The sequence below is a fragment of the Oncorhynchus tshawytscha genome, linkage group LG30 (assembly GCF_018296145.1).
Source record: "Oncorhynchus tshawytscha isolate Ot180627B linkage group LG30, Otsh_v2.0, whole genome shotgun sequence".
In the NCBI taxonomy this organism is placed as follows: domain Eukaryota; kingdom Metazoa; phylum Chordata; class Actinopteri; order Salmoniformes; family Salmonidae; genus Oncorhynchus; species Oncorhynchus tshawytscha.
Genome location: NC_056458.1, coordinates 5,562,922 through 5,586,969, shown reverse-complemented (window position 1 = coordinate 5,586,969; position 24,048 = coordinate 5,562,922). Strand labels below are relative to the sequence as shown.

Here is a 24,048-nt window from a genome sequence, read left to right as displayed (position 1 = left end):
CTATGGTTCCCCACCATCACCTAGCCATCTCTGTTCAGTGAGTTGGAGAGCCTCGGTGCAACAGTGGCGTTCAGAAGTGAAGGGAAAAGGAGAGAGCTGTTCAGTACCTGCATCCCACCACTCTGACTCTGACACATCTGAGAGGAGCTCTGCCCTTTCCTACACAGCCACAGCCCCAGAGTGATAAGGGGAGAGAGAGAGAAACCTATTCACTGTATCCAGCCACTCAACACAACACAGAGTGGGTTGGCACGAAAGTGATTTGTATTCCTGCAAGGTCAATTAACATGCCCTCGCCCAAAAGGTTGGTTGTGTGAAATGCATTGTTAATGAGCTCAAGTTTTGAATGCTTTTATTTATAATTGTTGGTGTTTATAAAGGCCACCAGCAACGGTGGTTAAATCTGGTCTCTCTGGTGTCTGATATGTCATTAGCATTCCTGCTGCACTGCAACATGTTTTCCAGCCTGTCAGCTCTCACCTCTCCTCTCAGAGAGGGAGAATTCGCCAGCTCAAAGCAGATCTGGGAAGGAAGTTCTCTAGACTATGTTCTTTAGATTCAGCCCACTGTAAACTGAACCGGCTGGGCTCATCACTTTTTTTTTTTCTCCCTCCTCCGAAACAGCTTTCTGCTCTGCTCTGTAAAGCCCCAGCTTCATCCCCGTTGTCTAGCTGGGAGGAGAGGTGTTTTATTGTTCTGGTCTTCGTGCTTGGTCTCGTGTTTAGCCTGCTGTGTGGAGATACTTCAGGCTAACAAAACGTGAATGCTGTTTTCATATTGAATAGCAGGTGGATGTAAGGGCTTGTTGATGTGTTGGTTTTAGTCCATCAACCATAACCCCTATCTGCACTCCACTTTATTTATTCAGTGTGTTTGATTCTGCAATCAATTGGTTTCCATAACCCCTGTCTTTGACTTGGGTGTTTTACTATGTTATTTCTCGATGAAAGCTGTCCCGATAAGCCTTTTATCTTTTCAAGTGACAATCCAATATGCAAAAGGCCTGTGCCTTCATTGGCATCAGAGCTGTGAGATGTGTGTTCCGCAGGGTACAATGCCTCCGTCACAACAGGCCATAGCAATTCATCAAACAATCCGAAGGCAATTCGCTCCTTCATTCTGCAGGCGTTTTCCTGGAGGAAGACGAAGACTGATTTGTCTGGAAAGACATGCAGTCTGTTGCGTTTTTCCGGTGGTTGGAGGGGGAGCGGCGACTGGCCCTGTTTTTAATCAAGATGAGTTTGATTTGATTACATTTATTAGACGGAGCAGCAAGGCAAACTTGGAACTACAGCACCACACTGGCTCTTTTGACTATAATTGTGTTAATTGAAAGTGGGTACTTTCAAATGATATTTATTGTCTACTGTTGTTCTCGCCAAATGTTTTCATGTTGATGTTGTCATTTTGCGGCATGCATAAAAAGGGAATTGTTCCCTTTTTCCTCTCAGCTTTTCATCCACTCCTTACCAGATAACGGACAGGCCCTGATAGTTGTTCTTAATTGAAAGGTGTCCCTCCCTCTGCAGATGTACCGCTCACTATGCAAGACGATTGCTGTTAGAGGTCATATTCAAGGACACGGAATCACTTTAGAAGATCACTGGAAAGTGACAAAGTGCAACAGCAGGGCCATCCTGATAAAGAGAGGACTGTACAATTAAACTTTTGTGTGGTGAGACTACTTTCACCCAGTGTTTCCTGGTTACTTTGAACTGATTACCTTTTTGAGAAAGGTCACAGCACTTACCATGGTAATCTTGCAACAAAAAAAAGACACTTCCTGTTTAATTAGATGCCCAACATAAACACAGCAATCTGCTCTCTCCCGGTAGCTCTGCGTCTTCGTCGCTCTCACTCCGCCAGTATACTATCTGCAGTGCTTTCAACGAAGCTCCCGAACCCTTATTGACGTGATTGAAAAGGCCTGAGTCTCTTCCAAGCCTCCATTGGTCTCTAAGTAAAATGATCTTTCCTCCCCTGCCTCTCTGGGTTCTCTGCTGTGTCGCCGGGGGGGACTAATAAATTAAGCAACGCAATACTAAAGTATTTTTCTTTCTTTCTCTCGCTCTCTCATCCTCCTTTCTTTTTCCTGTGCCATATTTCATTATTTGTTTTATGTCATTTATTTAACTATGATTTATGTAACTGCAGAAGATTTTTAAAAAAGTGTTTTTAGTTATTATAGAATGTTCACTCTTACATTTCTGTCACCTATTATGGTACACCATTATTTTGTGATGTGGGTTACGCAGCTCCAGTCCGCTAGAGTTTTCATATGATGCTGTCTGTTATCTTTCATTCCTCTCCTAACATGTTTTTCTTTCGTGTGTGTGTGTGTGTGTTCCAGAGCAGTGGGACACTAAGGAAGATGGGGCCTGTACCTGTTTCTGCTTGGCTCTGTGCCTAGCTAACTCCTGGAGGCCGGACCGGACTGGACTGCTGCTGGAAGGAGGCGAGGGTATTTGGTTGATAAGGAAGGGGAAGAGAAACAGAAAAGCCTTGAATGACTTTTGTCGTTTGTCCTGTTTGTGACCCCATCGCCCAAGCTCACTTCAACATTCTGCAGCAATCCCCTCCTCACTTGGTTTTGTAAATGTGCTAGTTCCTGGACTCCGAAACATAGGCAACAGTATGTTCTACTTCCTAGATTCCTAAACATATGGATTCTACCATGTTTCCAGAACATTTTCTGTAGCCTGTTCTCTGGAGAATAACTGACGCAATTCCACATTTGGGGAATTTATTCCCTGTTTTTATTCAACTCAATGGAGAGGCTAAGAAGATAATCAGAACAGAGAGGCAAAGCTGAAGAGACATTGGAATCGTATTATTTCTGTAAACTTTAGGGAAAACACAACAACAGTGTAGACTGGAGATCATTTCTGCCTCTCTCAGCGGTGGTGGATTTAAATCAACAAGACCTAGTTGGAGGGATTAGGGCCAGAAGTGGAAGATGATAAGTAGCAAGGTGCTATGTGAAGGCCGGGCCGTGTGGCCCCTGGTATTGACTGGGCTGTTGTTGACAGTCATGGCCACGGCCTTGGAGTACGAGGGAGTCCCTGGCCAGTGGGCGCGGTACGGCCGCTGGGAGGCCAAGGTCACAGGCGAGCTGAGCTTCACTCTGAAGACTAACATCAGCAAGGCCCTGGTGCTCTACTTGGACGACGGAGGGAACTGTGACTTCCTGGAGCTGCTGATCACAGACGGCCGGCTGCATCTGCGCTTCACCATCCACTGCGCGGAGCCTGCCTCCCTACACACGGAGACCTACGTCAACGACCAGCGCTGGCACCGCGTGCTTCTCACCCGCAACTATAGAGCGACCACCCTGGTGGTGGACAACGAGGAGAAGGTGGCCGAGGTCAAGTCCAAGAGGAGTGAGATGGTGGTGGCCAGTGACCTTTACATAGGCGGCATCTCGCCAGACGTGCGCCTATCTGCTCTCACGTCCAACACGGTCAAATATGAGCCACCCTTCCAGGGCCTGATTGCCAACCTGAAGCTGGGGGAGAACCTCCCAGTGCTCCTGGATGGCCAAAGTGTTCAGAATGATTTGGAATACCTGTGTATTAAACAGAACCCCTGCAGCAACAGAGGCCTCTGCTCCATCCACCAGGGAGAGGTCCTCTGTGACTGCACCAACACTGGCTACAAGGGAAACTACTGCCACGAAGGTGAGCCAAATACTCAATGAGCTGAATTTGTTCAAGGAAAGGGCCTGTTTTTCCATTTGAATGCCTTAGCAGTAAAACCGATTGCTTTGTGAAGTTTAAATGATGGTTTTTGAGGGATTCCTTTAGGATTTACTTGTAATTCTGAGCTATTATCTGAACAGACATTCATTTTCCTTAATTATTCGGGGGAGAGTTGTGCTGATCTACATTTTAGCACAGCTTGACGTGCTGTCTCTGAATGCTTAGGGGGTTTGGCTGAGATTGTTGGATAGCCTGTTGATTATGATTACATTTTCTGTGAGTTTAGCTGGGCCCACATAACTCACTTGTGGATGGCTGTTTCATGGCTAAAGGGAAATAAGCCAATCTTGTTCCACTCACACATACTGTAGCAACATCACGCTAGTAAATGTCAATGTTTTCATAAAGTTAAACGTTTGCTTGTCTTGAGAGAATGTAAACGTTTTACTGTATATTGATTTTGTTTCTGTGTTTATCCTGGCTTTACCATTCATAATTATAAAAGCAGTCTGTTACATGATACTTAACCTCATCTCGAACCAGGCTTCCCTAAAATGCGAAACCTGGGGAAGTCCATGGCAAAAATCATTAAATGCCTTGCTTGGGTGGAGCTCCAAAGGTGCTCGCCAGATTAGTGCCGTAGGAGCAACAGTGTGTGAGGTCAAAATATGTCAACAGGTAATTTATGATTTAGTACAGTACCCTGCGTCACCACTTCATTTCTCCAGACCAGAGCAAGGGGGAGAGAGCACCGACTATGCTTTTGGGTCCTACTGTGTCTCTAACTGACAATGAATGGGTGACATAAACCTAAATAGAAACTGATAATTGTGCACGACTTCAGTATTACTTACTAAAACTGTTGTTACACTAAGGTTTTTATTATTTTATTTTGTTAGGATTATTTTGCTCTTACTGTAGTACTGTAGCCTACTCCTGACCAGTCACGTTGTACAAAGCCTGAGTGGTGCAATGGTCTAAGACACTGCATTAAAAGCTGTGTTGCTACAGACGCTGGTTCAATACCTGGGACGGCCTCAACTGGGAGATGACTGTAGGGTTTTGTTTTCTCTCTCACTAAAAACAGAAGTAAATCATTCTAAATAACAAATTAGTATGGCGCTGACTAAGGAAATGTTCCCGCTGTTCTTAGTGCCAGTCTGCACTTTCAAACTAATACAATGTAACTAATAATGGCATCTTTATGCTTTCGTTAATAAAATGATAAAAATACTCTTTCAAAACGGCGATGTTTATTTGGTTATGGATCCATAAAGAATTACTATGGGAATAAATATCACTGAATTACAGCAATATTGGAACAAAGTTGTTTAATGGAAAATACTATTTCAAGCACACACGGTCACGTTGTACAGCGCCATTATGGCTATTAGCAGGTAGCTGGACAATACACCTGCCTAGGGGTAGAATTCTATCGTCAAATGTATTTCTTAGTTAGGTTGGCTGTATCACAACCGGCCATGATTGGTTGCAATTTCAGTTTAATCCACCAGAAAAGACTAAACAAATAATATAACAAAAAGTATTATTATGCATCACATCTGACCGTGATTGGGAGTCCCATAGGGCGGCGAACTATTGGCCCAGCATTTTTCTCCCTCTAAAAACAGATATAAATGTTTTGAACTTTACAAATATTATTTTGGCCTTTTCAGATTACAATCGCTCACTTTTGTTTTTTTTTAAAACAAAAGAACCTCCGAAATATCGTTATATTATCAAGTTGATGACACAGTCGTATAGCGGCACCTACATAAAGCTGAGTGACTCACTCATTCGTGACTTTGGATCAAAATAAATAAGTACCAATATTCTTTCTGATAGTCTTTAATAAAGATTTTTTTTATTATCCTGACCTGGACACCATGTACAGTATTATAATAGCCCATTATGGGCTATTAGCAGGACAATATACCTTTGCCAAAACCTAAAAAACAAAACTCTGTATTTTGATACGTTGTGGATGGGGCCTCCCCAGTGGTGCAGCTGGCTAAGTCACCGCATAGCAATGCAAAATGCGTTGCTACAGATACCCGCACCGGCCATCACTGGGAGACCCATGAGGCGGCTTTTGTTTTCAATTTAGAATCCTCCAGTCCTCTATATTTAATTATTGCCTGAGAGTCGTGTCATATTTTTCGATATACTGTGGGCCTACCGTAGGCGACATGAGTCTCAATAGTGTTGAGTAATGTGCTGTTAAAAGTGGTGTAGGTCTTATTTAAAGAGCATACTGAAGTTAGAAGCAATAGGATTTGAAGCAATAGCTATAACTATTTTAGCACCGTTTCGCACTGCTCTGAGACAAACATGCGGGAGACCGTGTGCGGGCACACGGTCTCCCGCATGCCCACACAACATGGGGATTCTTTAGCTAAATAGCCCTGTACTGTAGCCTACTCCTGACTGTCATGTTGTACAGCGCCATATTTTCCGTTCCATCCTAACGGAAACCCAGAGGGTTTTTCGTTTTTCTTGGAATAGAATCACCATAATATTCATTAAATTAATTAAGCAACATTTCTTATCAGTCCCATATACTAATGTTAAAGGTTTTAAATTCTCTAGTACAACCACTATTGAAGGCAATCAAATGCTTCTCAAAGATGCCCTCTGGTGGTCAAACTAGCACTAACTAGCATTAATGGTATCAGTGGTTGGCACGTACCATAGAATTCTGCGGCACCACGCAAGCTGTGCTGCAGTACGCTGCAACTTTTAAAGGACGAACCACTAAGTATTCACACCCCTGAGTCAATACATGTTAGAATCACATTCGGCAGTGATTACAGTTGCGAGTCTTTCTGGGTAAGTCTCTAAGAGCTTTCCACACATGGATTGTACAATATTTGCACATTATTCTTTAAAAAATTATTCAAGTCTCTCAAGTTGATTGTTGATCATTGCAACACAGCCATTTTCAAACCTTGACATAGGTTTTGTCTCCCAGTGTTTGTTGGAAAGCAGACTGAAACAGGTTTTCCTCTATAATTTTGTTTGTGCTTAGCTCGATTCCATTTATTTTTATGATAAAATCCTCCCTTGTCCTTGCCGATGACAAAGATACCCATAACATGATGCAGCCACCACCATGTTTGAGACTTTGAACAGTGGTGCTGAGTGACGTGTTCTGTTGGATTTGCCCCAAACAAATATAAAGTTAACTTTTATTTTAGTGCTCTAATTGCAAACAGGATGCATGTTTTTGGAATATATATATATATTTCCTTCTTTTCACTCTGTAGTTTGGCCTCATGGTGTAATCCCTGAGCGGTTTCCTACCTGTACGGTAACTGGGTTATGTATCTTTGTAGTGACTGGGTGTATTGATACACCATCCATGCTCAAAGGGATATTCAATGTCTGTTTTTTTTACCCATCTACCAATAGGTGCCCTTCTTTGTCAGGCATTGGAAAACCTCCCTGGTCTTTGTGCTTGAATCTGTGTTTGAAATTCTGCTTCACTGAGGGACCTTACAGATAATTGTATGTGTGGGGTACAGAGATTAGGTAGTCATTCAAAAATCATATTAAACACTATTGCACATAGAGGGAGTCCATGAAACGTATTATGCGACTTGTTAAGCAATTTATCTAGGTTTGCCATAAACAAGGGGTTGAATACTTATTGACTCAAGACATTTCAGTTTTTCATTTGAATTATACTGAACAAAAATATAAACGCAACATGTAAAGTGTTGGTTTCATGAGCTGAAATAAAAGATTGCAGTATTTATCCATACGCACCAAAAGCTTATTTCTCTCAAATTTTGTGCACAAATTTCTTTACATTCATGTTATTGAACATTTCTCCTTTGTCAAGATAATCCATCCACCTGACAGGTGTGGCATATCAAGAAGCTGATTAAACATCATGATCATTACACAGGTGTACTTTGTGCTGGGGACAATTCAAGGCCACTCACATGTGCAGTTTTTAGTCACACAACACAATGCCACAGATGTCTCAAGTTGAGGGAACGTGCAATTGGCATGCTGACTGCAGGAATGTCCACCAGAGCTGTTGCCAGATCATTTCATGTTAATTTCTCTACCATAAGCTGCCGCCAATGTCGTTTTAGAGACACAACCGCACTACGTTTAACTACGCCAGCCCAGGACATCCGTCTTCTTCACCTGCTGGATTGTCTGAGACCAGCCACGCAGACAGCTGATGAAACTAAGTATTTATGTCTGTTAAAGCACTTTTGTGGGGAAAAATTAATTCTAATAGACTGGGCCTGGCTCCCCAGTGTGTGGGCCTGGCCTAATGAATTTATTTAAATTCACTGATTTCCTTATTTGAACTGTAACTCAGTAAAGTCAGTGAAATTGTTGCATGTTGCATTTTTATTTTTGTTCAGTATAATTTTTTTTGAAATCCCTAAAAACATAACTCAATTTTGACATTATGGGGTATTGTGTGTAGGCCAGCCATTTTAAATTCAGACTGTGGGAAAAAGTCAAGGGGTATGAGAACTTTCTGAATGCACTGAATACATCCGTGTATTGGTATCATTTTAACTTGGAATTGTATTGCTCTACATGTAAACAACAGATTCCCATAAGGCCAGTAGTGCTGTATGGTGACGCATGCCACATGATACACTTGCCAAATGGATTTACATAGCTGATATACTGAGAGAGAGACAATCAAATAAAACAGATCTTACAAATAGACAAAAAGGAAATGTTCATTTGAGAATACAACACAGACAGAACCCCGTACTCTCTTAATTGCAGGAGTGGGATTAATCCATATTGAGACTAGCTCATTTTTGATTAACAGTTTAACAATTAAAACACGTTTAAACATTTCCCTGCCAAAGAATCAACACTACATCACTTCAAAATATGCAAATAAGCTAACTCTTATATAAAGATGAAGCATTTTAGTCTAAACAACAACCGATAATTGAGGAGTAACAAGTAGGTTATCATTACTAAAGCATCATTTTAGATGAACAAACAAAACTCCATACCAGTGGTGGCCAACCTTGCTCCACCCATCCCTGATCAACTGGGTGAGCAGACTTCTATTCCAGCCCAGCAATAGCACACTTGATTATCAACTCATTAGGTTTGATAAGTTGAACCAGGTGTGTTATTGCTGGGCTGAAACAGAACCCTGCACACCCAGCAGACTTCCACCAGCAGGGTTGGCCTACTCCAAATGTAATTGGTTTATACAAAAAGACAGTTCATGTATACAACATTTGGTAACATTGGTAGACCTACACATATTACCCATGGCATATAGGTTATATATATCGTCTCTTGGGACATTCATTGGGACCTCTCGCTTAATCTGCAAACAGGCTTTCACAGGATTCCATGTGCGAGGACCGGAAACATCACAAAGAAGTAGGCCTCATTATACTTAAATTAGACAGCATTGAATATTATGTTGCTATTATCTCTCTGTCCTCAAAGGTATCCCCTCTAGGGACTGGAACTGAAGGATCCTTTCATAATGTCCTCCTACAAAATGACCGGCCCTGTCCAGCAGCCTGAACTCTCTCTTTTACTGACAGCTGGAGCTGGCCGTTAACTACAAATGCATTTGGAGACTGTGTATTTAATTTACAATATCTAGCTAGCTAATAGGAAGTAAGCTAGCTGATGACAGTGTGTAAAGCTAGCCAGCGGCTCAGTTGAGTTAACCGACAAAGTAGCCTACTCTAGCCAGCTAGCTAAATGTAGTTACTTACTTGAAAATGTTCTAACACCACCACTGTTTTTTGGGTCCTTATAAATCAAAATAACGGGCAATCTTTCAGATTTTGGGGTCGGTAGCAATGCACAGCCAGCAGTCAGGAGGACGCGTGGAGATGAGGCAAAAAGTGTGTATGTCATCAGAGCGGTTTAGCACGTGTTGTGACCTTTTGACTTTACCTGTGTAATTCATTTTCAATATGTATATATAAATCGCAGACTGTCAGCCACACTTGATAACTTGAAAGCTAGGATGTGGATCTAGCACACACAACAACTCTCTCTACTATATGTGTCCTACATGGATGGGGAAACAGTGACGCCCATAACAGACAGACATCCCTTCTACGGGCGTGTGGGGGGAGGGTTCTTGAAATGTAGTGGACCATTCAACATGTTTTTGCAATACATAATTCTCCAGACCTCCAATGCGAGGCATGACAACAACGTGATTTTGGAGGTATGGCAACACGAGACTATCTGATACTAGATATTTGCTACTGTAGGAACAGAATACATGTTGAAACTGAATGACATTTCAGCCATAGACTGTATGCTCAACTCAGAGCGATCAATAAACCCAGGGCCAAGTGGTTCCATGTCAAAGTATAACATGGCTGTCATTCGCTGCCTGCATCAGGTTTACAAAACCCTCTCCCACTACCTCCATGCTTCCCTTGGTTTTTTGAGTCACAGAGCGCTTCTGTGTGAGCTGATGCTGCAGTCCTTTTTTTCTTTCTAAATAGAGATCTATAGAATACCAATGTGGTGTCACACTTTGACTGCAGATAATATTTATCCTTCTATCAAGTATAAAACATTGGGCAAGCCAAAAGGTCAGCGAGAAAGAGATAAGATATAAGAACTATTACTAAACTAAATGTATTATTTGTACATTTCTTATATCTGCTGAATTCCGACAGAGTGCAAAGGAGCGAAGATTTGTCCCTTAGAAAAGGGATTCTGGAATTTGTAATCAGAAAGCACAGCATTGATTTTCACTGCTACGCAGACGATACACAACTTTCCATTTCTGTGTACATTTTTAGTTCCACAGATAAAGTATTAGACTGTATTAGTTATTTAAATACTTGGATGGTTCAAAACTTCCTCCAGCTAAATCAAGACCAGACCGAGGTACTTATTATTGGAGCCGAAGCACAGAGAGAATCTGGCCGCACATTTTAGTTAACAGGCAATAAAGATTAAACACCGGGTAAAAAACCTAGTTGTCATTTTAGATTCTGAATTCAATTTCAAATCGCACACAAGGAATGTGACCAAAATAGCTTTTTACCACCTGAGGAACATTGCCAAGGTGCGGACGTTTCTCTCTCAGGCTGATACAGAGAAACTCATCCATGCTTTAATTACAAGCAGGCTTCACTACTGTAATGCTCTCCTGTCCGGTCTACCCAAGAAAGCCATTGGTCAACTGCAAAACATACAGAATGCTGCAGCACGGGTATTGACCAAGACCAGACAGAGAGCACACATTACACCAGTTTTACGGTCTCTGCACTGGCTGACTGAGTTTTAAAATACATGTGAAGATTCTACTATGGTTTTTAAACCAATCCACGATTGTGCACCCAAATACATATCAGACATGCTTTTGAGTTATGTACCCAGTAGATCCCTCAGGTCCTCTGTCGCTGGCCTTTTAACCATCCCAAAGCCTAGGACCAAGAGGCATGGAGAGGCAGCCTTTAGTTACTATGCCCGCTGCCTCTGGAATAGCCTGCCAGAGAACCTGAGGGGGAGCCCAAACTGTGGACATGTTCATACTGAACAAAAATATAAATGCAACATGCAACAATTGCAAAGATTTTACTGAGTTACGGTTCATATAAGGAAATCAGTCAATTGAAATAAATTAATGAGGCCCTAATCTATGGATTTCACATGACTGGGCAGGGGTGTAGCCATGGATGGGCCTTGGAGGGCATAGGCCCACCCACTTGGCAGCAAAGCCCACCCACTGGGGAGCCAGGCCCAGCCAATCAGAATTTGTTTTTCCCTAGAATGAGTTTTTACAGACCATGATCATGCTGTTTAATCAGCGTCTTGATATGCCACATCTTTTTGTATGTATGGACAATTTCTGGGATTTTTTAAATTTTGGCTCATGAAACATGGGACCAACACTTCACATGTTGCATTTGTATTTTTGTTCAGTGTAAAAGTGATCTTAAAACACACCTTTTTAGCTTTGTTGCCCCTTAAGTGTTGGTGCTTTTTTAGTGTACGTTTTTGTTGTTAATCTTTTGTTTTTTTATCTTCTTATGTTTTTTGAAATAAGTTCTGTTTTTATTTTCATATATATACAGTGGGGCAAAAAGGTATTTAGTCAGCCACCAATTGTGCAAGTTCTCCCACTTAAAAAGATGAGAGGCCTGTAATTTTCATCATAGGTACACTTCAACTATGACAGACAAAATTAGAAGAAAAAAAATCCAGAAAATCACATTGTAGGATTTTTTATGAATTTATTTGCAAATTATGGTGGAAAATAAGTATTTTGTCACCTACAAACAAGCAAGATTTCTTGCTCTCACAGACCTGTAACTTCTTCTTTAAGAGGCTCCTCTGTCCTCCACTCATTACCTGTATTAATGGCACCTGTTTGAACTTGTTATCAGTATAAAACACACCTGTCCACAACCTCAAACAGTCACACTCCAAACTCCACTATGGCCAAGACCAAAGAGCTGTCAAAGGACACCAGAAACAGAATTATAGACCTGCACCAGGCTGGGAAGACTGTATCTGCAATAGGTAAGCAGCTTGGTTTGAAGAAATCAACTGTGGGAGCAATTATTAGGAAATGGAAGATATACAAGACCACTGCTAATCTCCCTCGATCTGGGGTTCTACACAAGATCTCACCCCGTGGGGTCAAAATGATCACAAGAACGGTGAGCAAAAATCCCAGAACCACACGGGGGGACCTAGTGAATGACCTGTAGAGAGCTGGGACCAAAGTAACAAAGCCTACCATCAGTAACACACACGCCGCCAGGGACTCAAATCCTGCAGTGCCAGACGTGTCCCCCTGCTTAAGCCAGTACATGCCCAGGCCCATCTGAAGTTTGCTAGAGAGCATTTGGATGATCCAGAAGAAGATTAGGAGAATGTCATATGGTCAGATGAAACCAAAATATAACTTTCTGGTAAAAACTCAACTCGTCGTGTTTGGAGGACAAAGAATGCTGAGTTGCATCCAAAGAACACCATACCTACTGTGAAGCATGGGGGTTGAAACATCATGCTTTGGGGCTGTTTTTCTGCAAAGGGACCAGGACGACTGATCCGTGTAAAGGAAAGAATGAATGGGGCCATGTATCGTGAGATTTTGAGTGAAAACCTCCTTCCATCAGCAAGGGCATTGAAGATGAAACGTGGCTGGGTCTTTCAGCATGACAATGATCCCAAACACACAGCCCGAGCAACGAAGGAGTGGCTTCGTAAGAAGCATTTCAAGGTCCTGGAGTGGCCGAGCCAGTCTCCAGATCTCAACCCCATAGAAAATATTTGGAGGGAGTTGAAAGTCCGTGTTGCCCAGCAACAGCCCCTAAACATCACTGCTCTAGAGGAGATCTGCATGGAGGAATGGGCCAAAATACCAGCAACAGTGTGTGAAAACCTTGTGAAGACTTACAGAAAACGTTTGACCTCTGTCATTGCCAACAAAGGGTATATAACAAAGTATTGAGATAAACTTTTGTTATTGACCAAATACTTATTTTCCACCATAATTTGCAAATAAATTCATAAAACATCCTACAATGTGATTTGTGATTTTTTTCTAATTTTGTCTGTCATAGTTGAAGTGTACGTATGATGAAAATTACTGGCCTCATCTTTTTAAGTGGGAGAACTTGCACAATTGGTGGCTGATTTAAATACTTTTTTGCCCCAATGTATATATATATATATATATATATATTTTGTCTTCCTGTGTAACACATTGCGTTGCATTCATGTCTGAAATGAGGTATATAAATAGCTTGATTTGATTTGACCATTCCAAGAAAACGCATATGTCAAGAAGAAACCTGACCACGTGGTCAGAAAAAAAGGCCTCCTTGGCTTAGTCAACACTCTCAGGTGAATCTGGACTACCTTTTACCCCCAAAGCCAAGCGAAGTGTCAGAATCAATTACAGCGCTTCTCCCCAGAGCGGGGATGTAGGCCAGGGCCATAAATCAGTCTGCCAGACGTAAGTCTACCTCTAACACACACGTCATTTGCCAGCCAATCCAGGGAATGGGAATGCACTCATGTACTCTGATGCAAAGACATGGGGAATATGTAGGCCTGCTCTGCACCCATTCAAATCAACTCATTCTGTTTCCCCATCATTTCTGATGCACTGCTGACATTGCTCTACTGTAGGCAGAGCCGATCAAAACCTTTTTTGAGCTCCTGGCAACTCTTGAGTAGTATTATTTACCGTACCAGTCAAAATTTTGGATACACCTACTCATTCAAGGGTTTGTCTTTATTTTTACTGTTTTTTTACATTGTAGAATAATAGTGAAGACATCAAAACTATGAAATAACACATGGAATCATGTAGTAACCAAAAAAGTGTTAAACAGATTCTTCAAAGTAGCCACCCTTTGCCTTGATGACAGCTTTGCACACTCTTGGAATTCTCTCAACCAGCTTCACCTGGAATGCTTTTCCAACAGTCTTGAAGGAGATCCCACATATGCTGAGCACGTGTTGGCTGCTTTTCCTTCACTCTGCGGTCCAACTCATTCCAAACCATCTCAATTTGGTTGAGGACGGGTGATTGTGGAGACCAGGTCATCTGAAGCACTGCATCACTCTCCTTCTTGTTCAAATAGCACTTACATAGCCTGGAGGTGTGTTGGGTCATTGTCATGTTGAAAAAGAAATGACAGTCCCACTAAGCGCAAACCAGATGGGATGGTGTATTGCTGCAGAATGCTGTGGTAACCATGCTGGTTAAGTGTGTCTTGAATTCCAAATAAATTACAGTGTCACCAGCAAAGCACCTCCACATCATCACACCTCCTCCTCCATGCTTCACGGTGGGAACCACCTACTCTGCGTCTCACAAAGACACGACGGTTGGAACCCAAAATCTCAAATTTGACTCATAATGATTGATGATTTTTGCAACTGCACTTGAAGAAACTTTCAATATTCTTGACATTTTCCGGATTGACTGACCTTCATGTCTTCATGTAATAATAAAGAAAAACCCTGGCATGAGTAGGTGTCCAAACTTTTGACTGGTACTGTATGTTAGAAGAGTCCTGGGGGTTTTCAGGGATGTTGTTGTCACGCCCTGGTCTTAGTATTTTGTGTTTTCTTTATTTATTTGGTCAGGCCAGGGTGTGACATGGGTTTATTTTGTGGTGTGTTTTTGTATTGGGGTTTTTCGTAGGTTTTGGAATTGTGGCTTAGTGGGGTTTTCTAGCATAGTCTATGGCTGTCTGAATTGGTTCTCAATCCGAGGCAGGTGATTATAGTTGTCTCTGATTGGGAACCATATTTAGGCAGCCATATTCTTTGAGTGGTTCGTGGGTGATTGTTCCTGTCTCTGTGTTTTGTTATCACCAGATAGGCTGTATAGGTTTTCACGTTCCGTTTGTTTTTTTTTTTGTATTGTTAGTTTTTCATCATTATTAAACATGTATGAAAATTACCACGCTGCATTTTGGTCCGACTCTCCTTCGACGGAAGAAAACCGTAACAGTTGTATGCACAAACTGTTGATGTTCTAGAGGTTTCCTACCACAGCCAATCATTGGCACTTCTGCCGTATCCATTGGCTTTAAACAGTAGAACAGTCGTAGTATAGACTGGAGGAAACATCAATAGAATACATAATTATAAGGGTAATAAGATAGTTTACTTGTTTTCTATCACCCCACTTCAAGGAATTTGGAATTGTATTTTATTTTTAACCCCATTAACTGTTGCTGAAGCAGCAGTTACTCTTCCTGGGGTGCTTCTATTGTGGCTTCAAACGATGCAGTTTAGTTATATGTATGGACCTGTGCTCACACGGAACACCATGATTGTAGGGCATTGTCCTCACACCAAATGTTTATATCATGTAGTATTTACTGTTATTTAGCATCTTCTTTTAAAATACCCTGACTTCTGACAGCACCTTAAACCCATGTTCTCTCTGGCACTCGCCATCTTCTCCTTTAGATATGTGGTTGAGAAGAAACGAGCTCCCTGGAGAAACTTTCCTAGCTCAAACGCATAAATGGGTACGCGTCTAGCATTTATCTCATTCAATGAAAGGTGAATCCGATGTGCCTCAAGTCACTTTGAATTGAATACTAGATATGTGTCTAACGTCGGGTGTTGTTTTTGCAAACCTATTTCCTCAAGGTCATTCAGTGTTAGATTCTGGCTTTGTCTGCCTGCAGAAAATGAACCTGTATCACTTTTTTCCCCCCCAAGTAGTTTATTGTCGCATGGCAGGGTTGCTTTTAAAACCAAGAAAGGGAAATTGTTGTTGCTATACGCTGACTCCACAGACCAGGGTGGTATGTTTTGATACTTCAGTAAACCTCTAGTTTGATGGATATTTGTGTACCCTGTAGCGCTGATCCGAGTAACCAAATAATTATTTTCCAATGTGGTTGAACTCACAAAGTGTCACTGATTGGAATACATGTTGTCTCCAGTGCGTGAGACACCCGTCCAATAAAATGACTGCCCTTAAATCTTTCTCCCTCGTTTGTGTTAACTTTTTTGGCCCTTCCTCTTTGTAAATGTTCAGAAATGCATAACACAACGCCTGACATGGTGTTGGCCCAGTTTGAACCTTAAATGTGCCTCTTGTAGTTGCCCTCCAACTTTCTCCAATGTTCTTTATTTGTAACCATAATGAGTTTTGCAGTGACAGAGAAATAGCTTGTTCAGGTTAAATTGGCTCCAGCATGGCCTTTACTAGTGATGGGGGGGGGGATTATACATTTACATGTCGCAATATTATTTTGGACGATATCAATATTTTGTATTATTAGTTTTGCTGCTGTAGGTAGCGTTAGCTAGCGCTAGTCGGTTGTTCCTGCACCAAAACTTGGGTATTTTTAATCCTATAGCTTGTTCTTCTCCATGTTCTTTTAAAATAGTCAGCCAACATGTTTTCAACACTTTTGTATACACTACATGACCAAAAGTATGTGGACACCTGCTCGTGGACCATCTCATTCCAAAATCATGGGCATTAATACGGAGTTTGCTGCTAAAACAGCCTCCACTCTCCTGGGAAAGCTTCCCACTAGATGTTGGAACATTGCTGTGGGGACTTGCTTCCATTCAGCCACGAGCATTTGTGAGGTTGGGCACTGAGGTTTGGCAATTAGGCCTGCCTTGCAGTCTGCATTTCAATTCATCCAAAGGTGTTTGATGGGGTTGAGGTCAGGGCTCTGTGCAGGCCAGTCAAGTTCTTCCACACAGACGTCAACAAACCATTTGTGTATGGACCTCACTTTGTGCATGGGTGCATTGTCATGCTGAAACAGGAAAGAACCTTCCGCTAACTGTTGCCACAAAATTGGAAGCACAGAATTGTCTAGAATGACATTGTATGCTGTAGCTTTAAGATTTCCCTTCACTGGAACTAAGGGGCCTAGGCTGAACCATGAAAAACAGCCCCAGACCATTATTCCTCCTCCACTAAACTTTACAGTTGGCACTATGGCAGGTAGCGATCTCCTGGCATCTGCCAAACCCAGATTTGTCCGTCGTGATTCATCACTCCAGAGAACGCTTTTCCACTGTTCCAGAGTCCAATGGCAGAGAGCTTTTCAACACTCCAGCCGGCGTTTGGCATTGCCCATTTCATAAAGCTCCCGCAGTTTGTAACTTGGTAGTGAGTGTTGCAACCGAGGACACTCAGCAGTCCCGTTCTGTGAGCTTGTTTGACCAACCACTTTGCGGCTGAGCTGTTGTTGCTTCTAGAAGTTTCCACTTCACAATAACAGCACGTACAGTTGACTGGGGAAGCTCTAACAGGGCAGAAATTTGAAAGGTGGCATCCTATGATGCTGCCACGTTGAAAGTCACTGAGCTCTGCAGTAAGGCCATTCTACTGCCAATGTTAGTCTATGGATGTTGCATGGCGGTGTGCTCGATTTTATACAGCTGTCTGCAACAGGTGTGGCTGAAATAGCCAAATCCACTAAATTGAAGAGGTGTCCACATACTTTTGTATATATAGTGTACCTGACTGCTCAAAAATAATTTTCTCATGCTCTTGATTGTCTCTCTGGAGCAAACATATAGTGAGCAATGTGTTTGGAACATCAAACCGCAATAAAATTGCGGGTTTCGAATCTCAATACATATAGAATCATGAGAATCGCAATTCGGCCCTCCTTTCTTCAGCATTTGATTGTTTGCGTCTGTTGGGTCTATTCATTTTGATCACAATCGTTTCCATTTACTCAGTGTGCCTATCCTGAATATTCATATCTCACTTCTATTTCTCTCTCTTATTTCCAATTAAAACTGAAGCATATGACTTTTATTGCATTTATTGCCAACTGTCGTTTTTCTCTGTTTTTTTTCTTCCAGAGCGAATGGTATTTTCATCTGCCACATTTTCTGTGTTCTGCCACTCAAAAGCTTCACTTCTTTATTGTCTGTAAACATTAGACGTTTGACCATGAGGGCTTTCTTCTAGTTTGTATTTATCGCCTAATCAAAATGCTTGCGAATTATCTTGTAATAATATCTTGGTTATGTCAGAAGTGGGTTAGATCAATGAAGTGGGTTACACTTAGAGGCATTTCCCCTTCTTTTTATCTCATTGTGTGAGAGCTTGGAACACAGGAGCCCTGAATTGTGATTCTAGCCCTAGAATATATTACACAGCTGAGTCATAGGACTTTAATTTGCTCAGGACTTAATAATTCTCCTAGCTATTTATGGAGTTGTTTTTTTTTCAGAACAGAACACTGTAAACATTAGTTGGACCACATTCAGTTCAGATTATTTATCACAAACCTTGTCACTGAATGATGTGTCAGTTTGTCACGCTATTTTCTGTCCGTCTGAAAGTGAAGTTACGCTCTGGGCTGATGAAAGTGGAGTTTCACGAACTTCAAAGTCACTTGTCATCCTGTAATTCTATAGTTTAGTCTGATCAATAATAGCCATTTTGGTCAGTATAACATTTGACTATGATGTTGAGGCAGATCAGTCATTATCCTGGGACATCAGTTAACCTCACCTGTATCTGACCCTGTGTAGTCTTTCATGATTTATAGTGACAGTTGGCCTTGCTCTGTAATATGCTCCCTGACAGAGAGGTTGTCTGTTTGAGGGACAGTGTATATGGACTGTATTCTCTCTGAATATGTTCTCCTTCCTTTCAAGTGAGGTTACACACAGCCACATTATTACATTTTTATCACAATTTGGGGAAATTGAATTAACCTTCCTCAAGCTGTTGTAAAACCGGTATTTCTCTCCGAATACATTTAAGATTTGCATTCAATCCAATCCCCTGGTCTATAAAACAGGAAACGATTCCCGAGGGGGATCAAGAATGGTCCACCACCCAAAGGGCAACTCGACACAACTGTGTAACTCGATACCAGGAAGGTGTTCCTAATGTTTGGTATGCTCAGTGTATAGCCTCTTTCTGGGTAAGCAGCATAGATTCCTTTTAGCACCAGGATCTTGACACAACGCTTTCCTCTCAGCCTCTTTCCACTCGTCATCATGACGGCGGCGCCGTCGCCAACGAGAAAGTGGAACTCTGAGTCACCCAGCACCAAGGCAAAGCACAGCCTTGACTCCCACCTTCACTCCCTCAACTCTGACATCCGCCCCGCAGACACTTATTACTTGGCGGTCTAGGGCTTTTCAGGCTTCATTACACACTAGGCCTGTGTGAAGCTGTTTTTTGTTTGTTGCCGTTTGTAGATCAGACGGGAAGTGAGCTGTTGTGGGCTCAGATCTCTGTGGCCACGACTTCAGCGGTATTACTAATAAATTACCAGAGGTGAACGGGGATTGAAGGTAATGTGGAATTTTAACCGTTGGGCCTCTTCCAAACCATTGAGAGACTTCATTAGGTGTCCCCTCCTGCCTTTAGGGGATAGTTTATTTCATCATTACCTCCATTTATGTTTGGACCTTCTTATTTGTAGCACGGATCATCTCCATGTTCACTTTCCTGTAACATTTCATTATATGCAATTATGCAGATACCTTTGTCGTGTGTGCGCGTATGCATGTCAATGGCGGGCTGCCCATTCCATTGTGAATCAGTGTCAGTGCATCGTTATCTCTGTTTGGCTTGTAATTTTGTCGTCTGTGCTTGTAATCACGTAATTATACATTGGTAGGTTATGTTATGGTATTTATAGGCTTGACTGAATCATATATCACAACATAAAGCTGCAACATTCCTGGAACACCATGTCCTGTTTTCATAATGCAAATCGTCTCATATAAACGTGCCTCATTCAAAGCCGAGATATCCAATACAATCGACATGTGGGGATAATGTGCTATGAGTGATCCTCTGACAAATCTGCTTTAGTAGAGCAATGTCATCCGTCATTACAGCAAATATCAGTTAAAACAGACGATTGTAGTATTTCAAAGAGATGCCTTACTGTACTGAACAAAATTTTAAACGCAACATGTAAAGTGTGGGTCCCATGTTTCATAAACTGAAGAAAAAAAATCCTGAAATTTTCCATAGGACCAAAAAGCTTATTTCTCTCAAATTGTGTGCACAAATGTGTTTACATCCCTGTTAGTGAGCATTTCTCCTTTGCCAAGGTAGTCCATCCACCTGACAGGTGTGGCATATCAAAAATCTTATTAAACAGCATGATCATTACACAGGTACACCTTGTGCTGGGGCCACACTAAAACATGCAGTTTTGTCACACAACACAATGCCACAGATGTCTCAAGTTTTGAGGGAGTGTGCAATTGGCATGCTGACTGCAGTAATGTCCACCAGAGCTGTTGCAAGATAATTGAATGTTCAACAAGGGCACAGGGGTGCTTTTGTTGGGAAATATCATTTTGTTGGGGAAAAACTCATTGTGATCGGTTGGGCCTTGCTCCCCGGTGGGTGGCCTGGCTGCCAAGTGGGTGGGCCTGGCTGCCATGTGGGTGGGCCTATGCTCTTCAATGCCCACTCATGGCTGCACCCCTGCCCAGTCATGTGAAATACATAGATCAGGGCCCAAATAATTTATTTAAATTGACTGATTTCCTTATATGAACTGTAACTCAGTAAAATATTTGAAATTGTTGCATGTTGCATTTATATTTTTGTTTAGTATAAACGTGATATTGTATAGATTAGAAAGATCTGGAGAGGGCTACTGTATGTGTTGTAATTAGAGAGGCTACTGTATGTGTTGTAATTAGAGGCTACTGTATGTGTTGTAATTAGAGGCCTACTGTATGTGTTGTAATTATATCCTTACTGTATGTTTTGTAATTAGAGGCCTGCTGTATGTGTTGTAATTAGAGCCTTACTGTATGTTTTGTAATTAGAGGCCTGCTGTATGTGTTGGAATTAGAGGCCTACTGTGCATGTGTTGTAATTAGAGACCTACTGTGTTTGTGTTTTAATAAGAGGCTACTGTATGTGTTGTAATTAGAGGACTACTGTATGTGTTGTAATTAGAGGCCTACTGTATGTGTGGTAATTAGAGTCCTACTGTATGTGTTATAATTAGAGAGGTTACTGTATGTGTTATATTGAGAGGCTACCGAATGTGTTATATTGAGAGGCTACCGTATGTGTTATAAATCAAATCAAATCAAATCAAATCAAATTTTATTTGTCACATACACATGGTTAGCAGATGTTAATGCGAGTGTAGCGAAATGCTTGTGCTTCTAGTTCCGACAATGCAGTAATAACGAGCAAGTAATCTAACTAACAATTCCAAAAAAAACTACTGTCATACACAGTGTAAGGGGATAAAGAATATGTACATAAGGATATATGAATGAGTGATGGTACAGAGCAGCATAGGCAAGATACAGTAGATGATATCGAGTACAGTATATACATATGAGATAAGTATGTAAACCAAGTGGCATAGTTAAAGTGGCTAGTGATACATGTATTACATAAGGATGCAGTCGATGATATAGAGTACAGTATCAACGTATGCATATGAGATGAACAATGTAGGGTAAGTAACATTATATAAGGTAGCATTGTTTAAAGTGGCTAGTGATATATTTACATCATTTCCCATCAATTCCCATGATTAAAGTGGCTGGAGTAGAGTCAGTGTCATTGACAGTGTGTTGGCAGTAGCCACTCAATGTTAGTGGTGGCTGTTTAACAGTCTGATGGCCTTGAGATAGAAGCTGTTTTTCAGTCTCTCGGTCCCAGCTTTGATGCACCTGTACTGACCTCGCCTTCTGGATGGCAGCGGGGTGAACAGGCAGTGGCTCGGGTGGTTGATGTCCTTGATGATCTTTATGGCCTTCCTGTAGCATCGGGTGGTGTAGGTGTCCTGGAGGGCAGGTAGTTTGCCCCGGTGATGCGTTGTGCAGACCTCACTACCCTCTGGAGAGCCTTACGGTTGAGGGCGGTGCAGTTGCCATACCAGGCGGTGATACAGCCCGCCAGGATGCTCTCGATTGTGCATCTGTAGAAGTTTGTGAGTGCTTTTGGTGACAAGCCGAATTTCTTCAGCCTCCTGAGGTTGAAGAGGCGCTGCTGCGCCTTCCTCACGATGCTGTCTGTGTGAGTGGACCAATTCAGTTTGTCTGTGATGTGTATGCCGAGGAACTTAAAACTTGCTACCCTCTCCACTACTGTTCCATCGATGTGGATGGGGGTGTTCCCTCTGCTGTTTCCTGAAGTCCACAATCATCTCCTTAGTTTTGTTGACGTTGAGTGTGAGGTTATTTTCCTGACACCACACTCCGAGGGCCCTCACCTCCTCCCTGTAGGCCGTCTCGTCGTTGTTGGTGATCAAGCCTACCACTGTTGTGTCGTCCGCAAACTTGATGATTGAGTTGGAGGCGTGCATGGCCACGCAGTCGTGGGTGAACAGGGAGTACAGGAGAGGGCTCAGAACGCACCCTTGTGGGGCCCCAGTGTTGAGGATCAGCGGGGAGGAGATGTTGTTGCCTACCCTCACCACCTGGGGGCGGCCCGTCAGGAAGTCCAGTACCCAGTTGCACAGGGCGGGGTCGAGACCCAGGGTCTCGAGCTTGATGACGAGCTTGGAGGGTACTATGGTGTTGAATGCCGAGCTGTAGTCGATGAACAGCATTCTCACATAGGTATTCCTCTTGTCCAGATGGGTTAGGGCAGTGTGCAGTGTGGTTGAGATTGCATCGTCTGTGGACCTATTTGGGCGGTAAGCAAATTGGAGTGGGTCAAGGGTGTCAGGTAGGGTGGAGGTGATATGGTCCTTGACTAGTCTCTCAAAGCACTTCATGATGACGGATGTGAGTGCTACGGGGCGGTAGTCGTTTAGCTCAGTTACCTTAGCTTTCTTGGGAACAGGAACAATGGTGGCCCTCTTGAAGCATGTGGGAACAGCAGACTGGTATAGGGATTGATTGAATATGTCCGTAAACACACCGGCCAGCTGGTCTGCGCATGCTCTGAGGGCGCGGCTGGGGATGCCGTCTGGGCCTGCAGCCTTGCGAGGGTTAACACGTTTAAATGTCTTACTCACTTCGGCTGCAGTGAAGGAGAGACCGCATGTTTCCGTTGCAGGCCATGTCAGTGGCACTGTATTGTCCTCAAAGCGGGCAAAAAAGTTATTTAGTCTGCCTGGGAGCAAGACATCCTGGTCCGTGACTGGGCTGGGTTTCTTCCTGTAGTCCGTGATTGACTGTAGACCCTGCCACATACCTCTTGTGTCTGAGCCGTTGAATTGAGATTCTACTTTGTCTCTGTACTGGCGCTTAGCTTGTTTGATAGCCTTGCGGAGGGAATAGCTGCACTGTTTGTATTCAGTCATGTTACCAGACACCTTGCCCTGATTAAAAGCAGTGGTTCGTGCCTTCAGTTTCACACGAATGCTGCCATCAATCCACGGTTTCTGGTTAGGGAATGTTTTAATCGTTGCTATGGGAACGACATCTTCAACGCACGTTCTAATGAACTCGCACACCGTATCAGCGTATTCGTCAATGTTGTTGTCTGACGCAATACGAAACATCTCCCAGTCCACGTGATGGAAGCAGTCTTGGAGTGTGGAGTCAGCTTGGTCGGACCAGCGTTGGACAGACCTCAGCGTGGGAGCTTCTTGTTTTAGTTTCTGTCTGTAGGCAGGGATCAACAAAATGGAGTCGTGGTCAGCTTTTCCGAAAGGGGGCGGGGCAGGGCCTTATATGAGTCGCGGAAGTTAGAGTAACAATGATCCAGGGTCTTTCCACCCCTGGTTGTTCAATCGATATGCTGATAAAATTTAGAGAGTCTTGTTTTCAGATTAGCCTTGTTAAAATCCCCAGCTACAATGAATGCAGCCTCCGGATAAATCGTTTCCAGTTTGCAGAGAGTTAAATAAAGTTCGTTCAGAGCCATCGATGTGTCTGCTTGGGGGGGGATATATACGGCTGTGATTATAATCGAAGAGAATTCTCTTGGTAG

At 42.5% G+C, this 24,048-nt stretch overlaps 1 protein-coding gene across 1 annotated transcript in view; it reads left to right on the top strand.

The window, feature by feature from the left end:
• The window catches only part of LOC112228973 (neurexin-2-like), a 185,267-nt gene that overhangs the window by 66,805 nt on the left and 94,414 nt on the right, over nt 1-24,048 (top strand). The window contains exon 2 of the mRNA XM_042309706.1: nt 2,351-3,677. Coding sequence (XP_042165640.1) covers nt 2,957-3,677 — 721 coding nt within the window. The 5' untranslated portion in view covers nt 2,351-2,956. The remainder of the gene's footprint in view (nt 1-2,350; nt 3,678-24,048) is intronic.